At 45.5% G+C, this 17,487-nt stretch overlaps 1 protein-coding gene across 1 annotated transcript in view; it reads right to left on the minus strand.

Annotated features, from left to right (window-relative positions):
• Positions 1-17,487, minus strand: part of LOC144754205 (E3 ubiquitin-protein ligase TRIM39-like) — a 223,139-nt gene that overhangs the window by 128,268 nt on the left and 77,384 nt on the right. The window contains exon 4 of the mRNA XM_078641791.1: positions 8,155-8,177. Within this exon, the coding sequence (XP_078497917.1) occupies positions 8,155-8,177 (23 nt within the window). The remainder of the gene's footprint in view (positions 1-8,154; positions 8,178-17,487) is intronic.

A 17,487-nucleotide genomic window follows, 5' to 3' on the forward strand; every position in this document is an offset into this window, starting at 1 on the left:
TGTATTCATCCGGAGGTTCCTCTATTTTGTAATAGTGGAAAATCTTGTGTTACAGCGTTTGCTGCTGGAAAATGTATCCATGAATAGAATACCTCTGTCTGCCGATATTCATGGGCCTCCACCACAAATATGACTGTACCACCTCTTGGTGATAGTCCATTTGCTATAAGTTTAAGAGTTATAGTTCTTCTTACATTGACCGGAATGAGTGTAACATTCGTGTCATTTTGCTGGATAGTTGTGTCATCCGCTAGGAGTTGAGCTGCTATTTTAGCTCTCTCCCTTTCGTCGTCACTTTCCCCCATTTTACTGAAAGAAAGTTTTGTTGCAGATCAAATATCAAGGAAACAAAGATTAAGTGCACAATATTTTGGAACACTGTATCCTTCAACGTTGACTAAACCAAAAACTATACATAGGAATCTCTTCCTACTAAGTTCCGGCGGATTTTAACCTTTACCCACTCCAGACGTCTATTGGAGTTTTTACGGGAAAAAGGGTCTGTGTGAAAAAGCACGACTGAGTTACTCTAATGTCTTGCATTAGATTATCGCCTTACCAAACGTTGGGCGCCATGTAATGTAGTTCCTATATTCCCAATAGGCTCTGCGCATTGGAATAATATAAACAGCAGTGTAGACGTAGGACTGAGGTCGACTAGGTCTCTACTGACTATATTAGACTTAATCAGTTTTGCCAGCTAGTTCAGAGGTCACTAGAAACTTTCTCGAATGTTCAGGAAAGAGGTAACTCTCCGGATTTAGACGAGAAGGGATTAGTTTCTGACAACTGCATAAACATGACAACTTTGCTCCCTCAGAATAAAGAGTGTATCTCTAGAGGCGTGTGAAAACAATAGACGGTTATTTCACTCAGTCAATCGTGCGTACTAAGTTTCACCAGAGTGCAGAGAAATAGAGAGACGGGCGTTTTCAATAAAAGGTGTTATTTATTGAGCAGTCTTCTTTCTCATGCAAGAGAAATGAATTGCCACAATTGCAATACTTATCATAAAGTAAAGTGCGTACAGTAAAAGGAGTATTATAAAATAATACTGTAAAAGCATTGATATGGTTTCTTAGCCATATGATACTTTAAAATGGATAAAATATATACATACATAAAAACATTGACTAACATACTCAACTGGTGCTTCTAAGATACGCCTACCCCGGTGTACCTGACCTAAGCCTAATACGTGGGAAGGAGTAAGTAAGTTGCAGTTTAAGTTAAGTTGTTTTTTTGCCAAGGAATCTGAATCAAGAATTCTCTTAAGGATTTAGTCAGCTCCGTACCTTGGTAATAGAATGTAGGAGGTCTTGTATCTCTCTCTCTCAGGACTCGATATCCCAGCAACCCGCAATGGTGACTGGAAACACCGGAGCTGGAATTTTCTCGGCTGGAGAAAAAGACAGCGTCTTTTCTCAGTGCGTCAAAAGGGAGGGGCGGCTTCCTTCGGCTCTCGCATCAGCTGGGCTTCGGGCAAGTAGATAGCTGCTCTGCTCCAAACCACCGTGTGTTTGCTTAAGGCAACGTTGGTATATTTATACCTGAAAGGTGCCGGGTTTGACATAAGGTTGGACATAAGACGTCACTAAGAACTAACAGTTCTTTCTGGACTCTAGGAGTTCTTGTGCAAATCAAAACAAGAGCAGGGGGATTTCCCAGGCTGCTTGAGGCTTGGTTTGTTTAAAGAACGCGTTGTACTTTCTAGGAGTCTAGGGGAGTAGCCTTGCCGTATTTGGACTGCATGGGCTATTACTAAATATGGATATGATTCTTATGCCTTTATAAGGATATTATTTATTATAACCATACAAGGGCATAAATCGGGAATATCTAATTAGGGTCCTAGCTAGAAACACAACAACCCATCCAAGGAAAACAAGTGCCAAGGCAATCACATTAACATCAGCAGACGTCCCACCTGAGGATGAAGGATATGTATCAGTCCATGTGGTATACGCCATCGACCACGAACACCACCAAAAGTGTGCAAATCCCCACTGCAGTATCCTGGTAGGGAATCAACTGGTCCAAGCACTTATCAACATAATCGGTCAACGTCATATCAAAATTACCACTCAGCCAACACGAAAATCAATGAGGATAAAACTTTATGCCTACAGACATCCAAATACACTACCTTTAACAGGAGTCTTCAACATAGGAACTCACTCATGAGAAACAAGCAGTCAGATCACAGGTGCTCATTACCAAAGAGTGCAGGAATGCTCCTAAGCTGCCAGGTAGCCAAAAGGCTTCAGCTGCTTCAGTTTGTCTACACTGCTGAGCTGGACAATCTTCTGCAGGAATACAACAGCCTGTTTCATGGCATTGGCCATTTGAAAGGAAAGACTGTGCATCTGCAGATCGATCAATCTATAGACATCACGAGTGGCGATTCATCTTCAGGCAAAAGCGGAAAAGGAGATTTGAAGGCTGGGAGAGGATGTCATAATCGAGCAGGATTATGGACCCACTACCTGGGTTTCCATAACTGTTGTCACAAAAAAGCCCAAACAGCCAGGAGAGGTGAGGTTGTGTGTGGACATGCACCTCCTGAATCAGGCAATCAAGAGAGAACATCAAACCACACCTATGTGGATAGATTAATAAGTCGGATCAATAGAGCTGGCTTGTTTTCCAAAATAGATCTTAAATCAAGGTATAATCTGCTGATGCTCGACCCCACTTTTTGATATATCACAAACTTCTCCATACACCTGGGTACGAAACGAGCTACAGTCGATGTTAGTTCCACCTGCCTAAGAGCTGTACTTTCATAAAAACAAGAATGGGGAGCGTGGGCTACGGTGACCTTTGCCAGCAGAGCTTTGACAGATATGAAACAATGCTACTCTCAGATGGAACACGAGGCCATTGCCATCCACTGGGGAAGCAGACAGTCTCCGTCCGCACTGATAATAAGCCTCTTACTCCATTGTTTCAGGGATTGGCTTCCAAGCCTTTCCCAGTGGATCCGCCAGCTACAGGAGGATACTTTCTCAGTAATCTATCCACCAGGATCCAACAACCCTGCATATTAGCAGTTGAGACACCCAGGCTACAACCAGCGAAGAAGAGAGGCATGTTCTTTAGATACGGAAGGGAAGGTAATGATGGTGATGGAATGATCATGTTTCCTCTAATGTCCCTGAAGACATTGTGACTGCCATGAACACCAACAATTAACTCTAACTGACCATCCAAACAAGCAAATAAACAAAAAGTGGGGATAACCTCACAACCACACTTGTCACATATTAACATCATTATATAATGTCAGGAATCGCCTGATCTCATCATCAGAAGGTTATCTCCTTCACGACAATCAAATTGTGATTCTCAAGCATTGGCGATGCAAGAGTACAACTGGTCCATGTGGGCAATCAAAGGCTTGTGGAAACAAAAAAAAAAACTCCTAAATGTATGGTTCCTGCAATTGGATGTCCTTGTGGAGAACACAGTGAAAGAATGCTCACTCTACCAAGCATCGAGCAGGCCGGAGCCCTCACAGCCCATTTTCACTGAAGACAATCTGAATGCTACTTGGGTCTGAGTGAGTGCTGACTTTGAGATTTTACTTGACCGGCGCCTCACACTGATGAGCCTCAACAATTACTCAAAATATCCAAAGTTCCAATAGAGAGGGCCACGTCAGCAGAGAAAAGAATACCAAAGGTTGACAAATAATTGGGAGTCCTCATCCTCTCTAGTGAACTGAGAACAGACAATGGACCTTAATTTCAGGGACAACAAATGGCTGATTACTTGAACCAGTTTCACATGAAAAATATAAATGAGACACCTCAATGCCAATCGGATTATGTGGACCCTCGCAAACGTAACGCAAATTGCTCTTGCAGAACATTGATCGAGCCATCTACTCAATCTTGCGGGTTTACTTGCTGATGCCTCACACTATGACGGAACAAGCTCCAAGCCAACTGCACATGGGGAGAGAGGTGGTGGACAACACCCCCTGCCATCCAAGGTGGACATCAGCCCCAGCAGATGATCATGGCTAGGAGAATCAAGGACAAAACCGAAGCCCGTTGATGACATAGCGTCAGTCACTCTGATCTGTGTGCGAACGATTTGATGCAAGTCAAGGACTGTCAGCCGAGGAGCAAGTTCTGACTCCCCGATTAAAAGAATGTGGCCGTGCAATCACACTTGCACTCAGGAATCTTATGATATGTTAAAAAGATTTCTAAAGCGCATGGCTGCCCCCAGAAGGGGGCTTACTGGGGCCAGTCACAGGTAAGACAACTGCAGGCAGGCTAGGTTAAGGAGTAGAACAACCAGGTCTTTAGTGGCTTCCGAAAATGTAAGTGGTTTAGAATCTTTCTTAGTTAAGACGGCAAAGGGTCCCATGGGGTTGGGAAAGGACACGAAAAGAACGTCTGTCCATTCTAGCCAGATTAAAGTCTGCAGAGCGAAAGACTCTCACAGGGTAATAATACTGCATCAGAGCAGTAAGACTTGGAATCTCACTTCTCTACTAAAACCTCAAGGAGCCACACTCTATATTTTAAAATCTTGTTCACATATAAATGTTGGTCAGCATTAAACAGTTTGTTCCTCCAACGCCGCTTGATCTTTCTTACATTGCAACTTTTGGCCACAACAGACAAATAGCCAGGTTGCACATCCCTTGTGAAACTGACTGGAATCTCAGTTCTTGGATCAGTGTTGAAACCATGTGCAATTAGTTTGTGTTGTTCATCGCCAACTTGGATTTTTTCATTAAGTGATCCAGAGGGGGTGTACCTGTTAAGACTTAGAGGAAATTACATTGTTAGCTTCACAACAGAATAGATCATTGAGATGTACAACGTCTCTTTAAGCTCTGTTAATAATGAGTTAGCAAGACTAACCTATAAACAAGCAGCACATATGTGTATGTCATCTCATGGTGAAGGTTTGGAAGGAAAATGCTACTTATCCAGTATGCATCTGTTCTTGGCATATAGAGCTGTAGTCATATGCTCGGCATAGACTGCCATGTAGTGTTGGGTCCGGATGTTTGCACTTTGTTTTTATTCGAAGAAGTCTTTCCAGTCACAAGGCCAGTGACTCCTCCTTTCGGTGTTAGTGCGCATGGGCATCGACTCCATTGTTAGATTGTTTTCCCGCAGAGGGTGATAACGGAGTTAGTAAGAGTAGTAGAATAGAGATGTCCATGTCTATGTATCTAAGTAAGATATCACTGCAACAGGTATAGGTACCCAGGGAGCTTGGTGGGCGAACGTGAATCTACAGCTCTACGTGCCAAGAACAGATGCATACTGGGTAAGTAGCATTTTCCGTTCGAGGCGTGTGAGCTGTAGATCACATGCTTTGCATAGACTAGAAAGCAGTAATCTCCCAAAGCGGTGGCTAACCTGTAGCTGTTGCAGAGGTTTGAAAGAGAGTACATAGAACTGCTTGGCCCACACTAGCTTGCTGTCTTGCTAACACATCTACACAATAGTGCTTTGTGAATTTGTGTAGTGTAGACCATGTAGCAGCTTTGCAGATGTCATCTATAGGAATGTCTCCTAAGAGTGCCTTAAATGCCCCCATTCTACGAGTGGAGTGCACTCTAGGGGGAATTGTTAATGTTCTTTTTGCTTTTGCATAGCATGTTTGAATGCATTTGACTATCCACCATGCAATACCTGATTTTGTGAGCAAAAGCTACAAAAAGTTGTTTTGTCTTAAGGAAAGGTATTGTCCTTTCTATGTAATAGAGTAATGCTCTTTTAACGTCTAAGGTGTGTGGAGCACGTTCAGCCACAGAATCTGGTTGAGGGAAGAACACAGGCAACTCAACAGATTGGTTGATATGGATGGCAGAAATGACTTTGGGTAAGAACTTAGGATTATTCCGAAGAACCACTTCGTTTTGGTACATTTGTAAAAATGGTTCCTGTATGGTTAGTGCCTGGAGCTCACCTACTCTCCTCAGTGATGTAATAGCTATGAGGAAAGCAACTTTACAGAAATTGCAGCTCCCATTGTGCAACGTTTGTTATTTATTTTATAAAGATTATGCAAAAAAGGATTCAGGTGCTCACAAAGGTAAGTGACACCAAGCGTGACGTGATAAGTGAAGGTGACTTTAAAAACATAAACATTGAATTGACAGCATATAGGGAAACCCCTTGAGAAGTTATATAAAGTGTAGCGAGTTCCTGCTGTAGGGGTTCAACGCTGTTTCGATCTCAGCTATTCGAGATCCTCTTCAGGAAATAGCAATTTGGAGCAAGCTGAATTCAAACATAGACTGAGCCGGGGAATTAACTGAACAATAGAGCAAAAAATCGCTGAAAGTCAGAGAGGAAAGCATTGGGCTAATCCGATAGTGTCCGTCCAGGAGGTGCTCTTCAAACACGGACTGAGCCGGGGAATTAACTGAAGAACGGGCCGCCAGGAGATTTCTGATTGAAGGCCATTGAGTCGAAACGATACGTGGAAAATGGGCAAAGCGATCAAGAAATAACACCGTCGAGGGTAGTGGATTGCGTTTCAAAGGGAACGCGAGAAACGGTGCCGGACCAGAGCGCAGCAATTCACATCCGAACCCGATGGCAGAAAAAAATAATCTAACAATGGAGTCGATGCCCATGTGCACTTTCACCGAAATTGACTGGGAAGACTACTTTGAAGTAAAACAAAGTGCAAACATTCAGACCCAACACTAGTGGCAGGCTATGCAAAGCATGTGATCTACAGCTCACATGCCTCGAACACTTATTTACAGATTTAAGGATTGACATGAGTCCAATGGAAGGATCGCTCAGGATTGGAGACACTCCACAGGAAACTGAGATGTGGGAGGCAGTTTCTGCAGGTGAAGAAAGGTAGGCTGAGATGGCTTGAGTCAGACCCCCCCATAGCCCACAGGAATGGAGACGTGTGTGGACATACACCCTGGCGAACGGTGTAACCATTATGCAATAGTTGTAAAGAAATGTCTCTTCATCTTATTTTAGAATTGAAAATGACAATGAACTGGTGCCCCCAAACGATACTTCATGTTTTCATGATACACAACATGTAACTGATGACGCTGAACCACTGATGTTTATTGTTTGAATCTGTATTGTTACCAAAAAATTATAATTAAAGACCTTGAAAAAATGGATTGAAAAGAGGCTTTGGAAGACACACTAGGAAGTCTCTGAGGATTTGAATAAGGATTCGGAGTCTGGAATGAGTGTTCAGTGACTCGGGCAGAGGTTTGAGGGTTAAAATGAGGCTTCTAAAGACTCAAGATGATACTACGAACTGGAGGGAGGTCACTGCAGACTGGAGAGAGATTTCTTATGATTAGGGGCAGATCTGAGGATTACAGTGAGGTTTATGAGAACTGGATGGACGAGACCTCTTTTTCTTTGAGGGAATTTACTAAAGAATGAGGCCAGGACTGGTGGCTTAGTGGACTAATGCATCTATTGCAGTTGCCTGAGTTACACCTCATGGTCACAAGTTAAAATCCTGGCAGGTCTACTCAACCTCTCATCCTTTCTGACGTCGATAAAATGAGTACCATTGAGTTGGGTAACAATAAACATCTGTTATTCAGCGCCAAGATACCCCTTATGGGGTGAATGTGGCTTTACATATACACATTTTATGTTATTATATGACTTTAATGACATATCAATGATGTTTGGAGGCACCGAGGGGACACTTTAAAGACTGGCTTCATAGTTCGGAAACTTTGAATGAGGTTCTGCACAACTCCTAATTGTGGAAAACCAGAGAGGAAGTTTCCAGAATGTGCTTGAGATTTATGTGTGCTCAGGGTACTTTTCTGAGGACTTCCAGTAAGTTTTATAAATACAAATTTGTTTTGTGAGGACAGCAGCTCAGTTCTGTAGCAATTATTTCAAGACTCAAAGGAGTTTTAGTATGACTCTCGGGGATTTAAAAATATTTGAGAGCTTCCTGATGACACAAGGGAGTTTTCGGAGGACTTAAGTTTACAGAGGAATAAAAGGTATTTTCTGAGGATTTAAGAGGGTTTCTAAGGATGCAAATTGATTTTATGAGGATATGAAAATTTCCTAGCATTTTGTGTGAGCTCAGTAGTGGCATTTACACACTGCAGCAGCGAGAACTGCTCCTTACACACAGAGAAGTATAATAAACCAGCCTTACCTGCTTAGGGTGCTTCTGACATCCTGCCAACAAAAAAACAAACACAGTGAAATCAGTTTCCAGAGAAGATGTTAAAGTTATGGAAGTATTTTTAGGAGTGAAACACTTCTATCTATGGTTAGAAAACAGAGACTGGAGTCACATAACACAGCACATTCTGTGGTATTGCATGACTAAGCACTGATTGTGATATTCTGAATGAGGTCACATGACATAAGAAACTGATATTCCCAATGGTAATGACATAGCACACTGTCTCCCTGACCTCAACACTTTGGACCCAAGAATGATTGTAGTATAGAGGCCGTATAAACTATTAAGACCCTATACTTTGCAAATATAGTAGGACTATCAAAATTGCATTTGAAGACTGATGAAATTATTGTCATGTATGCTATGTTTAATTGTCACTGTACATAGAGTCTTTGCAATTTGTCTATTGCAAAAGTCATTGTCATGTTTATACAATAGTCTTCTATGTTTTGAAAAAGAAATCTATGAAAAAAAGAAATGAATATAACCCCGTCTTGAACATTTTGACTTTTTAGTTTTGTCTACCCAAATCAACAATTGTATGTTTGCTCAAACCATTTCTCAACAAATTTTAATTGTATTAAATATTGTTTACTAATCAAAATTTACCTGCAGGCAAAATAGATGACCTGTGGATAAAAAACGTATACAGTATTGATGGACCAAGAGGCAATTGTTCACTGCCTAGATGTTGTATGTAAAAAAAAATATTGTAATGTATGTAGTGTGCGCGATTGTGGGTTAGAGTGTGTTTGTGTGAAACAGAACATGTGTTTGTGAGTGTGTGTGTATATGTGAACATGAGTGTGTGAGTGAAAGAAAGTCAGTGACAGCTAGTGAGTGAGAACCACTAAAAGGTAGTGAGTGAGAATAAGTGAGATCGATTGTCAGTGAGTTGTCAGTGAGTAGGAGTGAATCAGAATGAGTGAAAATAAGAGTGGCTACACATGAGTGAGATAGTATTATTGAATAAGAGTTAGAGTGAATGTCAGTGAGTGTGAATGAAGGAGAGAGAACGAGTGAGTGAGCGTGTGTGAGAATGACAGTTAGTGCAAGTAAGTATAAGTAAGTGTTAGATTTGGGGTCTCTAGTTGGCAGAGGTAGGTAACTTTGACCAAATAGGGACCCTTGCGTCTAGGCAGCGTAAGGGGGTACACTCCTAAAATAACCCCTGCTCACCCCCTTGGTAGCTTGGCACGAGCAGACAGGCTTATCTCGGAGGCAGTGTGTAAAGTATTTGTGAACACTACAGATGGACACCACACAAGTTGTAGTATAAAAATAAGTATTTTTATATAGACTTAACACAAGACCACAAACGACAAAAATCCTCAATACTCTACTTAGAATGGTAAAATTAGCTTAGTTCTCTTTGATGTTAAAATGCGACACTTTGAGTCAATGTAGCTTAGGATGCATACCGCTATACAGCGAAAGTGTTGCAGGGTAGGTGATGAGTCAGTTCCTTACACGCAAGAACAGTGATGCGTCGGGTCCCTACTGATGCGTAGGGGATGCGTGGTTCTTCTTGGCGTGGGGAGGTGATGCATTGGCTTCTTACTGCGCTTCCGTGGAGATGCGACCAGCTGCGCCGTGTTGCGATGAAGATCCGGTGCAATGAACAAAAATGGCGTCTTCTCCTTGATGCGGCACGATGCGTGCATGCCTGACGGCCAAGCGGCAACTCAACGATTCTTCTGTGCCACAATAGACCCTGTAACACGCTTCCGGGTGATGCGGCGGCGTCTGATGCGACGTCGATCCTCTTCTCTGGCGATGCAAGGCGCTTCGGTAACAATGCAACAGCTTGCAGCGGCGACACGCTTTCCCAGCGATGCACGACAGCGGCTGCGGCTGAGACACGCTTCTCCGATGATGTGGCGGCATCTGGTGCGACATCGATCCTCTTCTCCGGCGATGCGAGGCGCTTCGGCGTTGTGAAGCGACTGCAGCAGTTCGGCGACACTCTCCTCCTTCGTGAGTCGCAATTCCAGCTCTTTGCGACATGCAGTCCCTCAGAAAGCCCCACACAGCTGCAGGCACTTCCAAATAACTATTGGGGAGCTGATGGTTGATGTCTGTTGTCCCTGAGACTTCAGCAGGAGGCCAGCTCTGTCTCAAGCCCTTGGAGATCCTTCACAAGTTGATGAAAGTAGACACAAAGTTCCTCTCTCCTTCCTTTGGCAGTCAGGCAACCACTGCAGGCCAATCCCCCAAGCAGCACTTCAGCTTAGGGATAGTCTCTCCTCAGTATCTCTGGTTCCTCTCCTCAGCAAAGGTTTCTTCTTTTTTCCCAAAAGTGATCTAAAGTTCTGGGGTCTGGGTCCCCTCTTTTATACACAGTTTCTCTTCATTCTCTGAAAGCAGGGAGGCCTTTGCTTAGTCCAAACCAGTTCTGGTCAGTCCTGGAGAACTCTGTTTACATGACTCCTTATTTCGTTTCACTGTGCAGGGCAGGGACATCAGATGCACCACAGGAGGTGGAAACAGCATTGTGGAGGGAAGGCACAGCCCAATTCAGGTCCCAGGTGCAACTCCTCCCACCCATCTGCATGCAGATCTCTGTATTCAGCCCTGTGCTGTCTCACTCTGTCTCCTGGAATCCCCCAGCCCCTTTCAATCAAACTTCAGACAAGGAATACACAACCTAGCAGAGGCAAGCTTGGATAGTTAGGCAAGAAAGTGCCTACTTTCTAAAAGTGGTATTTACAAACATAGAATGTTAAAACCAACTTCACTAAAAGATGTATTTTATCATGCTGAGTTCAGGCATACTAAACTCGAATTTCTACCTAGTTCCCTGAGTCAGTTAGGATTATAAGATGTAATAATCAAACTGCCCATGCTGGCCTATGGGGAACAGAGGCCTTGCAATAGTGAAAAACGAAAATGGCTGTAATTCACTATTAGGACGTGTCACACGCACCAGGGCATGTCCTACCTTATACTTAAAATGCACCCTGCCCTTGGGCCTACCATAGGGGTGTCTGATATGAAGAAATGGGAAGGTTTAGAGACTGGCAAGTGGGTGCACTTGCCCAGTCAACGTAGCAGTACCAGACTGCACACAGGCTCTGCAATGGCAGACCTGAGACACACTTTTACTGGCTGCTTCTGTAGGTGGCACAACCAGTGCTGCAAGCCCACCAGCAAAACACACAGCAGCATTTGATTTACACGCCCTGGGCACACTCAGTGCACTGCACTAGGGTCTAACAAGTAAACCAAACCAGCCAATCATGGAGTCACAAATCCATACATCAATTTACAATAGGGAGAGTATATGCACGTTAGCACTGATCAGCAGTGATAAAGTGCCCAGAGTCATAAAACAGCCAACAACAGGTCAGAAAAAAGTACAGGCGGAAGGCAAAAAGTTCAGGGATGACCCGGCAAAAAGGGCCAAGTCCAACAGTAAGAATGAGTGAGAGTGAGTTAGACTGAGTGAGAATAAATGAGTGCTAGTAAGAATGAATAATTGAGTGTTGTTGTATGTAAATATGAGTGATGCTTGTTAGTCTGCCATTGGCCCTTATATACTGAAGGTAATTTGTGGATTATAGAGGGAGCCATGGAAAACCTCTACCACTGGCATACTGGAGGCAATTGTTAGCACGGCAGGCACCTGTGAAAAATATTTTAAGTGGCATGCTGAAGAAATTTCTTGGCATAATGGGAAACCATTGAAAAATATTGGCACACTTAAGAAAATTGCTGCATAGGGGGCACCCATGACAAAATGTTGGCACCAGCTCATTGGAGATTAACTTCTTGGCATAAGGGAGGAAAACCATTGCATATGGGAGGACAAGCGGGGTAACCATGACAACATACTAGCGCCATTCTAGATATAATTTTACCGAAGTGTAACCTAAGGTATGTGTTGGCATTAATTGCAAAATTCTAACATTGGGATATTGTAGGTAACATGTGGCATAAAGGAGAACACATTGCATACAAGGGGCACCCCTGATAAAATGCCGGCCCTGGCACAATGGAGGTGATTTTGACCTAAGGGGCATCCATAGCACATTCCGAAAACAATGGGATGAACTCCTTGGGAGGGTCAGGTTTCATTGGCTTGTCACACCTTGAAAGTACTTGAATATAAATGAGTGCTTTTTCAGAACCGCTGGCTTTTTAATAAGCTTATGTGAAATTTGTGCTTTCTAATACACTATTAGCTTTCACTTAAAAAAAATATTTGCCCAGCCCCGCCCCCAAGCATACGAGAAGAGGTCTGGCTCACTACAATTCAGGGTAAGTATTACATCCCACCACTTTCAAAGATCAGGTCTCCACCCTAATATAGGTGGTTTCTAAAATGGGCATTTTGGCTGTGTTACTAATACTAACCATGCAGTTAATACAGAACTTCAGTGATGTCAATTATTGGAACGTCTTCAGAGTTAAGGTTGTTTGACACGACTTCCAGGGGACATTTAGGATCAAAGGTCATATGATATCACTTCCTGGGATGTGATTAAGGTCAAATAATATGTGTTGTCACTTCCAATACCACTGGCATTTTGGTAGTTCAACGTCCTTGGTCACACAACACTGCAGTGGGTGAATATAAATGAGTTCATATGACACAATCTGCAACATTCTGAATGAGGTCACATGACCCTGCATTGTCTGTTGTAGTCTAATCTGTGTCACTTGACTCAGCACATGGCGAACTTCTCATAATATTACAAATCATGAATGAATTCCATCCGTAGAGGAGACATTTTCCAAGACCTACAGGTGATATCACACACACTGAGAGCACAGGCAGAATGGCAAACAGAAATTAGTTTCTACCCCTAAACCCTCCCTATTTTACATTCTGAATACAGGTATTTGGACCTCTGCAGTGACATGAGCCTTCCTAATGAAGCCTCATCTACTATAATCTTTGTTATAATTGAGCTACTAGCTGTAATCTGTAGCGCCTAGACACCTACAGAGAGAGTGCATGTTACATGCGTGCTGCATGTGGGGGTTAAGGTGAGCATGGAGTGTGTGTCTATTGTGATTTAATGTATAGGGTCAGGACTCCATTTTTGATCCCCTATGTGTGAATAGTACATATGATGGAGGATGGAGGGAGCCTGCCAGATAGGGAGGTAGATTGTGGAAACCTTCCTGAGGTCTTTGAAGCAGACCAGACGTCTGTGAAAGGAAAGGAATAAGGGAGACAAATGATGCTCTGAAGGACATTCACTGCCCACTTCCTGCATCCTTCATCCCCAGAAGAGTTAATGCAGTTCTGTGCAGCAGCTGAGTGGAAAGGCCTCTCTTCTGAGCCTTCGTCTCAGATTCCTATGTCACGGCGCACCCAGCTCCACTCTCTCTTCCTGCCAAGATTGAGTGACAAAGACTTTAATCAGACCAGTCTGTGCTAATAAATAAAACATTCGAACTGCCTGAAACCAGCTCCAGAGAAGGAGATATCAAACTTTCATCAGCATCTAAAAAACCTAGGACAAATATTAGTGAGAAACTCAGGCCACAGTGCCAGGAGTCTCTTTGACCAGTGTCAAGACCCACAAAGCACAGATGGAGATAGATATTTCAGTTCTAGAGCCAGGACCCTTGATTGCCGCTTCCTTACAGGGGAGGACAACCTGGAAAGGACCCCTGCAAGGAGACGTGTAGGGTGCCTATACAATAAAGGAGACGTCTGCTGGAGAGAGGCGGTTGGCGAATTACAACCCCAAGTGAGAAGCCGGCCTTGTGAAGTCATCAGCCCATGTGACTGCTGAGTAAGGAGTGGTGCAAGGGACTTGGGACCTAACCCTGCTGACGGAGCTGGATCTACTTTGGTGGAAGAGACCAACTCACTGAGCAGAAGATGCACTGGAAGCGTGGCCAGGAGAAGGAGGTACGAGCAGAAGAGGTACTGGAAGTGTGCCCAGGAGGAAGAGGTACTAGAAGAGTGCCTGCAAGAGGAGGTATGAGCAGAAGAGATACTGGAAGCATGCCTAGAGGAAGAGGTATGAGCAGAGGAGGTACTGGAAGTGTGGCCAGGTGGAGGTATGAGCAGAAGAGATATTTAGAAGAGTGCCATGCAGGAGGAAGTATGAACCGAAGGGGTACCAGAGTGTTCTTCAGAAGACGGAGGTAGGAGTTACTGGCAGAAGGGGTTACCTATCAGTGGCCTACAGGAGAAGGAGGTACAAGCAAAATGGATCCTAGAAGAGGGCCCAGCAGGAGGAGGTACAGGCAGACGGGGTACCATAAGAGTGCACGTAAGTGGAATCCATCAAAGAGATGATGTAACAGCTGTCCAGGAAGAACAATTAAATGTGACCACCTCTTGTGCAGTTATGGACCTTTAAAGGGTCTGCTTGTGTGAAGCTCCCACCAACTACTGGCTTAATTAATCCCAAATGGGGTGAGCTGTAGGAGAGAAGAGGCTGAGATGGGAGACTCTCTATTAAAGTTTAAAGAAGAACCAGGCAAGAGTAAAGGATTTTGAATATTGGACTTTTTATGACAAGTTGTCTATGACCCACATGCGGCGTGGCTAAAGTTCATGTCAGTATAGGGACTCAAATGTACTGTTTAGAGGGTGACGCCAGGTTCACTGCTGGCAAATGGAACATGTCCTAATAAGAAATAGAGAATTACCAGAGAGTATGGGGGCGCTAGGTGGCGCCAAACCAAGATGGCCGCACTGTAGTGAGGCTCTCGCCAGATCGAGCCTTTGACCGATCCTGCTGACCATCCTGACCGAGGATACCTGTTCTCTCTCCCCACCGTGGTGACCGCAGCGCTTTCCTGCACTCGGCGGTGCCAGCAGCGTCGAAATCGCCCGCCTGGAAGCGGAGATATCAGCGGCTTTGCTCGGAGGCGGCTCGGGTTGTCTGTCAGTGACCTGCCGCTCCGGGACAGACTGGCCAGGAAACTCCGGGGATTTGCGGCCTGATCGGGGCTGCGGACAAATCAACTGCGGAGCACACGTTCAACCGCCGCTTCCTCTACGCCTGCCTATTGCTGGATGGAGACCTCCCCGCATTGAAGGTGAGCCCTTCCTCTTACTGCCGCGTCCTGGGAGTGACTGCGGACGGCCGTTAAAGGCGGAAAAAGGCGCGAACACGGCCATTAGCGGCGGAGCGGATTTCAGCGAGCAGTGACAGGACGCAATATCAGGAGCCGCCTCCCACACTACTTTAGGGTCTGCAGAGGCGCTGATACGGCTGGGGCACTACTGAACTCTTGCAGGGAGCAGCCATATATCCTGCGCTGTAGCGCATTGAAGCTACGCTAGTCCCACTTGCTATTTCTGACCCTCCCGCCGCCCTCACAGCACTGTGGTCTACCTGCTGGCTCCCTTAGGGCTGTGGGCTCGTTCATGCTGCTTGTGTGACCCTGCATGCATCTCATACAGCGCTCTCTGCACCCGCCTGCTCTCCTGAAGCGTCCTTCCCGCCTTTCAACACACGAGGTGCACTGCCGGGGGGTTGTCAACACACCGGCCCAGAGAGCACATCGTTTCCAGCGCACACTGGCGGGGCGCGGAGGCCGCCTCACTGCTCCTTCGCATGCCTACGTGACCTTGCCCTCCGGCTACACTGAACATTGACACAGGGCCGACGATATCTGCCCAAAACCACTTGCTCTGCTACAGGACGCAACTTGCGATGTGATCTGGCCCCCCTTACAGGTACTGCTTTCCTGGTTGCTCTTCTGGTTACTCTCCTGTTGTAGTCCGCACAGAGGGACCCTGGCTGATGTGTCGATGGGCGGATCTAGCTAAAGTTGATTGCTTCTCCTGCTTCACCGGGGGCCGGGGAGACATTGTTCACTAGCCCTGCCTCACTACTTTGGGCTCGTGAGCCGTAGAATTCAAACAGACGTCACCTCTGAACTGCACTGCGCCCATAGTGCCACTTCCACAAGTGTTCATTCTCGCCCTGCCACTCCGCCTTGTCACATAGACGCTACTTCGCGTCACCACACACTGGCTGCTCCTACCACGCCGGCTGCGCGTGCACCTAGACACGACATGGGCCGCAATGACGCCAAGCAGACCAAAATACCGTTTGAATCTAAACGGGCCTCCAGAACCATGCACGAACCCGACGGTAGCCCTCCTGCCCGTGGACCACCGGGGGACGATTGGAAAGCCTTGCTGCTGACCATGCAGCAGAGTCTGACAAGCATTGACGCCAAGGTTGACACGATCAATACTCGCATGGACAGTGTGGTTACCAAACTGGAACAGCACGACACCAGAATCAAAGAAGCGGAAGATAGAATATCAGATCTGGAAGATGGTGCCACTACGAACGCCAGGCAGGTGACCCAAATGGACAGGCTCTTAAAAATCATCGCGGAGAAAAACGAGGATTTAGAAGCCAGGTCCAGGCGCAACAACATCCGCGTCCTGGGCCTTGCAGAGTCCACCAACACTGGAAAAATGGAGGTGTTCATTGAAAATCTGGTCGTCGAACTCTTTGGTAAAGAATCGTTCTCCTCGCACTTAATAGTGGAGCGAGCCCACAGATCCTTGGCCGCACGCCCACCGCCAGGTGCCCAACCTCGGCCCATCATAGCGAGATTTCTCAATTATAGAGACCGGGACGCAGTGCTCCGACGAGCGAGAGAAATTGGCACGGTGAGTTACTGTAACACTACACTCATTTTTCCCGGACTTCACCCAAGCAGTACAGGAAGCCAGGAGGAAATTCATAGGTGTAAAGAAAAAGCTCCAGGATCGAGAGATGACATACGCCATGTTGTACCCGGCTAAATTGAAGATTTCCTACGGGGGCAAACAACACTTCTTTCAAAATCCTCAACAGGTGGAGGACTTTCTTAAGCACCACAGGGCGGACGAAACCAGAGGAGGCGCTGACTCCCATCACTCCAGATCCACTTCGCCTATGAACCAGCAGGAATAATCCATATTCACAGTGACCGCTCTATGGACAAGAAGTGGTGACGGTCTTGAAGCCTACACCACGGTGAGATACAAATCGATAATGTTGCTTGACTTGGTACACATATTTGGCAGGCTCGATCGCCCACCTCCGTCCCACGCCGAGAGACCGGGTCTTTGCATGGTTCCAAGTGGGTGCGAGTAGGGAGGTGGATGGCAGGTTTGGTGCCCCTAGTGCGGTACCCCAATGGGCGAGCCCCAAACCCCCCCTTCTTGTGGTAGAATGGAGGGATACGTGACATTTCTAGGGTTTTTAAGTTGGGGAGTGGGAGGGATAATGGGGATTGGGTGAGTTCAGGATGCCCGGCGAGTTGGGGTTGCCGGAGTGGGTGGGGGAATATTCCGACATGTTACCTGCGGGACAGAAA

This window comes from Lissotriton helveticus, chromosome 5_1 (genome assembly GCF_964261635.1).
Source record: "Lissotriton helveticus chromosome 5_1, aLisHel1.1, whole genome shotgun sequence".
Lineage (NCBI taxonomy): Eukaryota > Metazoa > Chordata > Amphibia > Caudata > Salamandridae > Lissotriton > Lissotriton helveticus.